The sequence below is a fragment of the Aulonocara sp. 'chitande type north' Nkhata Bay genome, linkage group LG10, assembly GCF_057382095.1.
Source record: "Aulonocara sp. 'chitande type north' Nkhata Bay isolate Kocher_YH1m ecotype deep benthic linkage group LG10, A_spYH_male_GT1.1, whole genome shotgun sequence".
NCBI classification, from domain to species: domain Eukaryota; kingdom Metazoa; phylum Chordata; class Actinopteri; order Cichliformes; family Cichlidae; genus Aulonocara; species Aulonocara sp. 'chitande type north' Nkhata Bay.
Genome location: NC_141353.1, coordinates 29,064,639 through 29,073,423, shown reverse-complemented (window position 1 = coordinate 29,073,423; position 8,785 = coordinate 29,064,639). Strand labels below are relative to the sequence as shown.

The window sequence follows — 8,785 nt, the reverse complement described above, 5'->3', positions numbered from 1 at the left end:
ATATTCACAAATAAAATATTAACGTATCAGCCTTAGGGAGAAGACAATATTCAGTTCTATTCCTTTATTGGCAAGTACATATTTTGAAGTCTGATCTAAATCAAAGCTGCCACATGTCACTGAAGCGAAATAGTGCTCACTGGAAAATACAAATCACACAATATCAGTCTTACAGATGAAAGTGACATCTGCTCTGTGATTCATAAAGCAACAATAACAAGTCAATCAATAGTTAAATCAGACACCAGACCGTGAAACATTTACCTAATCAGTTCCCCACCCCACCCCCACCCGTCCATTTAACAAACACAAAACAGTGTCGTCAGCATACAGTGTTAACTTTGTGATAAAATTACTTTGTGAGTCCAGAACTAATGAAAATGAACTCAAGTTTTAACAAGAAACAGATGGAGAGAGTTGGACACAACATCTTTGATTTTTGTCCACATCGTCTCTCCTGTAAATCCTATCTACAACTACCACATCCAAAACTAAAAATAACGTATCCACAGCTCCCCCCGTTCCACTTGCTGTGCTCTAAAATCACCCCGCCCCAAAACTTAAACGTTTTTAAATGCACAGATGGTCAAGAAAGTGTAATTTGCGCTGTGGATTTCACAAGAGCTATGTCTAAGAGCCACCCCAAATCTCAACATGGAAAGGCTGAATGTTGTCTTCATGCATGACCATGAAATATTAAAGCTATCACATTGGTAATGTGTCGCAATACGAGCTGCGCGTTAACAAAATCCAATCAAATGCTTTAACATAGCAACACAGTGTTAAATCATAGTGAGTGTACACATGGCAAGCAACACCATTAAGTGCCAAAGAATCCATAAATGCGCCAAACAGTGATGAAATGGAAAAGTGGTTTTCAGTGTCTTGATTTATTTATTCCAACATCTTATTGGTTTCTCTCAAAGAATCCATTTTATGAAGCTTAAAAAACATTTTTTCCTATTCAAATTAGAAAGTAATTTTAACAGTTAGCAACTTGCAAAGGGGGGCAAAGTCTGACCAAAGTGTTTCAAAGTCATTTTGAAACACATTTCCATGTCATTACAAAACAAGGGAAAGGTAAAGCAGGTTTAAGATTTGAGATTTTTAAACAGATTGCATTCATTTTATTTAGAAGCGTAATTCAGAAATCAAGCATCATCTTACGCTTACGATGCACTGCCATTACTTTTCAAATTTCTTGAAAATGGATTTAATGCAAAGCTTAACTGTTCCAATTCCACAGGTGTCCCATTTAATAAACAACAACAAATAATGTACATCAATAAACAAGCAAACATTAGTAATTCAGATTTTGAGCTGAAATTAACAGTATGTGGATGGTAAATAAACACTAGAAATCAAACTGCCACCTTTTCCTTGACTAATATGATTTAGTTTGTCCTCTTGACACTAGTTTTTCAACATTAGACCAACTTCACTTTAAAAAAATAAAACTGCTGCTGCTGATGTTGGGCACATGCTAACTTTGACAAATCTTTGAAGTGTGATGTAATATCACAACAGAAAAAAGCCACGAAATAAATATGCTTTCAGTGTTTCAAACTCTTGAAATTGTACACGGCATCTGAAACCTCCAGCTTTATCCACCCACAGCTGTCACATGGAGAAAGGATTCATTAAGCGTGTTGCTTGCTGTGCGAACACATAATAATGAGAAACAATGTCACTGGTAAACCCACATTGCCATGTTGAAAAGCCAGAGCAATAATGCAAACCATGGATTAACACCAAGGACCACAACGTGTGTAATATGTCATCGTATGAACAATTAATTACTTCTGGTGTCCTCAGTGCTCCCAAACTGACATAGCGAAACAGATTCTCATTGGCTTTTGGCAGGTTGTACATAAACCATGATAGAGAAGCAAAAACAACGGGTTCTAGCATGAGCATACATGCAAAATTAATATTTTGGTGTTCAAAAATGAATGAATTTGAGCAAAATTACGTACATTACATGGACAAAAGTACTTGGTCACCTATCCATTACACCTAAAGGAGCTTCTTAATGCCATGAAGCTCCTGGCACACAGATTTGTGCTGATGTTAATGCCAGAGGAGGGCTGGAGCTCTATAACTGTATGGCTAAGGTCCTGTGGTTTCACTTAGATTAGATGTGGAATACCTAGAAGGGAAGAAATTTCACAAACTGACTTGTTGCACTGGTGGCACATTGTTACAGTACCACGTTAGAATTCAGTGAGCTCCTTAGAAGAACCCATCCCGTCACAAATGTTCGTAAAAGTAGACCGCACGGCTCGGTGCTTGATTTTCTACAGCTGTGGCGACCCAAAACACCTGCACTCAAAGATACTTTTGTCCATATAGTGTATGGTGGTGAATGGCTGTGAATGGTTTGTCTCTCAGAACACTCTACTTCGAAGACATGTACTTTCCATAACACTTCCATATTTTACAGTTTGACAAAACTGACAATGAACGTGATACAGTAAATTCCACAAAGGTACTCCATTGTAATTCTAGTAAGTTGTAAAAAATATTTCTTAGTAAGGATTAGTGTACAATACAGTTGTGATGCCATTGGCTTGATTTACATTGGACTGTGTGTCAATGAGATAACGTGAACCTGCTAATGGGAGGACCTTGACTGCTATGTATCGTGTAGCTATGTACCGATTAGATGTAACTTAACTTTGAATGGGCTTCAGTTTGGAGTTATATTAAGGCTGGTTCTCTACTTGGAAAACTTGTTGTATGGCGTACACTACACCAGCAATGTCAGCTGCTGATTGGCAAATATTAACACCAAATATTTTTTTCCAACAGTCTTTTATTACAGAGGCATCTTGACTGAGGATGTGTCAAAACAATTTTAGGACAATTTACATTTTCTTACTTTCTCATTTATAATAAAAAATATTCTAGGGTGAGAGCAGATGGAAATCAATTGAAAACCAACATTACAACTCAATAAAAGCCGGTGGGAAGACAGGCCTTCCATTCAGCAAATAGAAGAAAAATAACACAGAGCAGAGGAAGAAATCAAAAATAATGAAATGGCAATGCAGTGAGGAAAAAATAATGCACTGCTTCTTTTCACTAAGGAATGTAATGCCTTAAAAGACAGTAATACAGAAGTATATCTGCTCTGCAAAAACAAAACCGAGGTTTTTAAATATGAATTTTCAAACTGAACCGGCCTGTTGAAATGGGAACATCCTTTTACATTAGCCTCTGTGCCTCTGTTTTAGTCGCGTTTCTTTCTGTGGTGTCGTGTGTGTGGTCCAGTACTACAAACCTGTTTCTCTTTTATGTCCTTTGTACAATGATATGTAAAGCGTTCCATGCATTTTTAGAGCTGTCAAAACTTCAGGGAGAAAGAGAAGAAAGTAATGGCTTGAGACAAATCACAGTATACTGGAAAGAGTTTTTGTTATGCAGGAGAGGATCCGTTTGTGCAGACACATTAAGAGACATTAATAAAGTGGCTGTGTAATTTTACCCTCATACAAAAGCCAACAGCACACTGATAATTACGAGGTGGGAAGATGAAACGGGAAAAGGGGAGCAACGAGGTTATGCAAACGATGATCAACACAAATGCAAAATATGGGTAGAACCAAAAGATTTCGAACAAGGCACAGAATTTTCTGCAAATGGTTGAACTAAATAAAATTTGTACCAGCAGTTAGGGAGGTGTTGAATGGTGAAGCTCTCTACAGTGATTTCTGGCACACCCTCCCACCCATCCCTGTATACTGAAAACCCCAGACCCTAACATTTTTTATCCTTTTTTGATTTTTTCTTTTTTTAAACACACACAACATTCCATCTACATCTGCAGACTAGACTAGACGACGGCTTAAAACCAGGCCTTTCTTTAAAATCCCGTGTCTCTTCTACCCCTCCACCGAACCGATTCCAACCCCTCTGTCAACCCCCACCTTTTCCCCCTCTCCCCGTCCCAAAAAACCCTTCAGTGTCCCAAGCAGGACATTGGAGGTGAGGGGTCCTGTTCTGATTAGATGTAGTACTCCTTCTTTTCATCAGAATTGGTGTGGCCACCCTCGGCATTGATGATGGCTGTATCTGCATCCGCTGCGTCGTCTGCTCCTTTGGCTTCATGTGTGAAGTAGGTACCTGAGGAGGACAGGATGGAGGACAGTGTCACGAACTGGATAATAGCCTGCTGCTCAGATGATACAAAAGATTAAAATGTGGCTCTCCATCTCACAGCACCCAATTATGCAAATCCTTCACTGTGTGGCCATTTACATATACCGAACACCAGCAAGCGGCGATATTCAGATTACACAGCGTTTCCCCTCACTTTCCTTTATGATTGGCACATGAAAATCAGGGTTTCAAAATGATCTTGAGTGTCAGGAAGAGTGTTGCTCACACCTTCAAATTAACCTTGTCAAGTTCACACAAAAAGGGACTAGCCAGCCACTTCAAACCTAATTTACAAGAGTTATTCACAGCCTATCAAAGTAGAGGCGATGATGACAATATTTTAGGAAGAATGAGGGACAGTAGTGCCACATTAAAAGCACAAATGCTGCCTGAAAAGAGAGAAACAAGGTGCTGGAGTGCTGCAAAAAAGGCTGGCTAGAATATTATGCAGACCTGAAAAAGAACGTTTACCCTGTCTGTTCTAAGGTTTTACGAATCAGAACACAGTAAACAAAATATCATCTAGTCCTTAGCATGTGTTAAATTAATTCAAATGTAACCTTGACCTCAGATGAACAACATCATCATTTATTTAACAAAGATTGAGGCAAAATCCAGAAGTAGTGTGTGAAAAACTAAGTATACCTCATGATTCAGTAGTTTCAAAAACAACCTGTTAGCAACAATACCGTGATGTAACTGATTTCTGTATGACTTTGTCACCTCTCACATTGCCAGGAAGGAATTTTGGATCCACTCTTCTTTACGTTGCTTTAGACCAGGGATCAGCAACCCTGGGCACACGTGCCAGGGGTTAACTGATGGCACAACTGTAGCTTGTAATCGGAAGGTTGCCGGTTCGAGCCCCGGCTCGGACAGTCTCGGTCGTTGTGTCCTTGGGCAAGACACTTCACCCGTTGCCTACTGGTGGTGGTCAGAGGGCCCGGTGGCGCCAGTGTCCGGCAGCCTCGCCTCTGTCAGTGCGCCCCAGGGCAGCTGTGGCTACAATGTAGCTTGCCATCACCAGTGTGTGAATGTGTGTGTGAATGGGTGGATGACTGGATATGTAAAGCGCTTTGGGGCCCTTAGGGACTAGTAAAGCGCTATATAAATACAGGCCATTTACCATAGCTGGACTGGCCATCGAGCATACCGGCCGATGTTGATTTTTCATTTTTATGGGCCGATGTTTTGTTTAGTTTTTTTGTAAACATTGAAAGGTGGTGGATTGGCCAGATGCTGGCCGGTGTGTAAAAATAACTTAGTTGTTTGGTGGTGGCTGTGGCGGAGCTTCCACAGAGGCAGGTGGATGAGAGAAAGGGGAGGCAGGAGGAGGAGAGACCCGAGGCGACCTGCAGTCTATCTGGGTCAGATATAAGCCAAGTTTAGGTGGAGTTTATTTTCGTTGTGCTGACTTTTTACAGTCAGTTACAATAACTCGTACTGCGTGCTAGCTAGCATGACGGAGTTTCTATACAGCTAGGCGGGTGATATGATGTTAGTGATAGTGAACTTTATTCATAAGGTTAGTTAGTAGAGTTGCCGTCCCATAAAAAGTGTAATCGTTCCGTATTCAGAGAAAATATTATGCGTTTCGTGTTGAGCTGAAAAAGAACACAGTTTGTCCCGGACTTCAGCTAGAATGGAAAAAGACACAAAGCTGGAGTTATTCTGTCTTTATGCTGCAGCTGTCTCTTCTCCTCTCATCCTCTCCCCCTCCCTCTCCTGTTGCTACTTCAAGCGTGAAACTGATCAATGATCAGCTGATCGGCTTTTCTCTCTTGTTTGTTTATCCCCCACTTTGCGCCAGAAAGAAAAAACCAGCTGATGTCACGGTAAACAACAGCAGCACGTTTAAGCTTGATCAGCTGTTGTTAGAATTGATGTAATATTAATTTCTAGTATCAGCTGATGTTTGCTGGAGCCACAGCAGTAAAAGCTGCTGGTCATGATATCAGTTTGGTTATGTGGTGAGAGGGAAACATGCAGATGAAACCAGGAGATGTCCTTACTGAATCATCAGAGCTGAACAGGTGATGGAGAAACAGGTTTACCTTTTAGGTGACATGAATGAGTTGAAGGGAAGTTATGAACTGTTTCTGAGAGACAAATAACACCAGGATCATTTTATAAGTAGCTGACAGCTGGTAACTGTGCAGGGGCGGGTCTAGCAAAGTTTTGCCAGGGGGCCAGGTAGGGCATTAATAGGGAGAGGGGGGCACAAAGAAATACTTTTCTTTCTTATTCTCATTAAAATGTCTAGCTTTTATTAAATAATTATCTGAATCTTACAACCAAAGTTTTTATTTGATGTAAAATGTATAGAAATCATCTGACCATCTGCTTCAAGATCTGTCCGCTCAGCGCAGCATCAGCACCGCGGAAATACACGGATACATCCGTGGACTCAGGACAGAATTCACTATGTGTTTTTGGGACTTTCAGGTGTATGGACCAATGTTTTCTTTTCTGATCAAACCAGAAAGCGTTAATGAGCAGCTGGATTTGCCGTGCATTAACTGGCTGGACACAGAGGACATCGAAATACAGCTGATTTGACTCTGTGGGGGTCAAAGTTTGCAGAACTACAAACGCAGCTGGATTTGTTGCTGTATTTGGCTCTACATATCTGAGTGTCCTCAGGTAGCCGTCTGAATGCTGGACACTCGGAGACCTGTATCTCTGAGTGGGAGACCAGAGATCACATTAACATGTGTATCTCTGTAGTAACAAACATGCCACATTGGCCCAGTTTATTTTTCTTATCATTGGTGTGAGCAGACCATAAGTAGCATTTGCATTTTCTGTTGTACAGTCCATTTGCTATTATGGATAAAAAGTGTTGTTTTTTTGTTTCAAAATAGCTGATAACTATTCGCTGATAGTTGCCAACATCTACAAACAAATTTAATTCTATAAAGTTGTTCTATATAGTGTGTAACTGTTAATATAGAGCGTTATTAAAATTATTGCTAATGCAATCGTATGGCACATTGCACATAAGCATTTCACTGCATATCGTACTGTGTATGACTGTGTACGTGACAAATAAATTTGAATTTGACATTGACTTCTGAGGAAATTTTAGATGGCAGTCATCATGCTTCAGACCATTGAGGCTTGCATACATTCCTTCATGCACAGCTCTCTTAAGGTCTCTTTGCAACACTCTGACTTTTTCAAACATGTTGTTGTAGATTTTCTGACTGTCCTGCTGCATGACCCAATTTTGGCCAAGCTTCAGTTGTCAAACAGATGGTCTCACATTTGACTCTAGACTACTTTGGTCTACAGAGGAGTTCATGGTCGACTCAATGCAATATGGTCAAACATCTCCACTCTCATCTGCCCAAAGGACATTGTTACAGAAGTGTTTTTCAGAAGCAACTTTTCAAATCTAAGCTGTGCTGCCAAACAAACTGTACTTGTTCCGTCTTTTTCTAATTGTATTGTCATGATCTTTGACATTTAACATGATAACTGAGGTCTGTAGAGTCTGAGATGTAGCTCTTGGGGTTTTTTCAGTTTCTTTGAGTATTGCACAGTCTGACCTTGAAGTGAATTTCAGACGTCCACTGCTGGCAGACTGGCAGCTGTCTTGGATGTTTTTTTGTGAATAATCTTTCTAGCTGTAGAATGCCAGACTCTATTATTCGGAAATGGACTTATTACCTTTCCCAGACTGATACAAAGCAAAAATTGCTTTTCTAAGATCATTGCCTTTTTTTTCTCCTTGGAATTTACACCTTTATATTTCCAGACCAGAAAACCGCCGAAAACGTCTGCTTTTATAGAGGTGCCTCCACTTGCAGATGATCAATTAATCAAGTGCATTTGATTAGCAGCAGCTGGCTGCTACTTACCCTCTTCATTTCTATGGAAGCAGTAAGGATATACTGTAGAGGTATGTAAGGACAACACGAGAGATCCCAATATTTTACTCCAACTTTAATCTGGGCTTCAGTCACAGAAGTGAACACTCAAAGCGCCAAAGGCTAACCCTCTCACTTCCCTTCACACTGGGTGTGAGTGGAGCCACCTAGTGTTTTTTACACTGCACCCATGTGAAAACTTTTTCTTTTATGCTGTATATACTATAAAGCATGTATAAAGCAAGAAAATAAATTGAATATATATATGTGTATATATTAGGGCTGCCACGATTAATCGACTACTCGTGATTATGTCGACTATTAAAATCGTCGACGACTAATTTAATAGTCGACGCATCGTTTGAAGCTTTGTAAGATCACAAAAGACGCAGGAATAAGTAGTAGGATTTAAGAGTGTAATAACAGACTGAAACAGAAGATGGCAGCACTGCATGTACAAGGATGCCAGCTGCCGTTAAACCCCGAAGAAGAAGAAGAAGCAGCAGTGTCCGGTATTGTAGCTGTGTCCAAATTCAGGCTGTGCCTGCATTTGTAGGCCGATTACGTTACAGCGACACGACGAAGACTGTCCAAATTTGAAGACTCCGACAAGTGCGCCCTTCATTTCCCCAGATTTGAAGGATGGGTCGGGTGTATACTTTGTGGCCCAACCTATTCCAGAATTCATAGCGCGGCCCTGCTCAGTTTCCAACAATGGCGGCAGCTAGTTTTAATATTACTCTTATTATTCT

The 8,785-nt window shown here is 40.4% G+C and overlaps 1 protein-coding gene across 6 annotated transcripts in view; it reads right to left on the bottom strand.

Moving 5' to 3' along the window:
• Positions 1–290: 290 nt before the first annotated feature.
• Positions 291–8,785, bottom strand: part of cadm1a (cell adhesion molecule 1a) — a 479,728-nt gene continuing 471,233 nt past the window's right edge. For all 6 annotated transcript variants that reach the window (XM_086309422.1, XM_086309421.1, XM_086309424.1 and 3 more), the window contains one exon: positions 291–4,125. In XM_086309422.1, the coding sequence (XP_086165548.1) occupies positions 4,007–4,125 (119 nt within the window). In that variant the 3' untranslated portion in view covers positions 291–4,006. The remainder of the gene's footprint in view (positions 4,126–8,785) is intronic.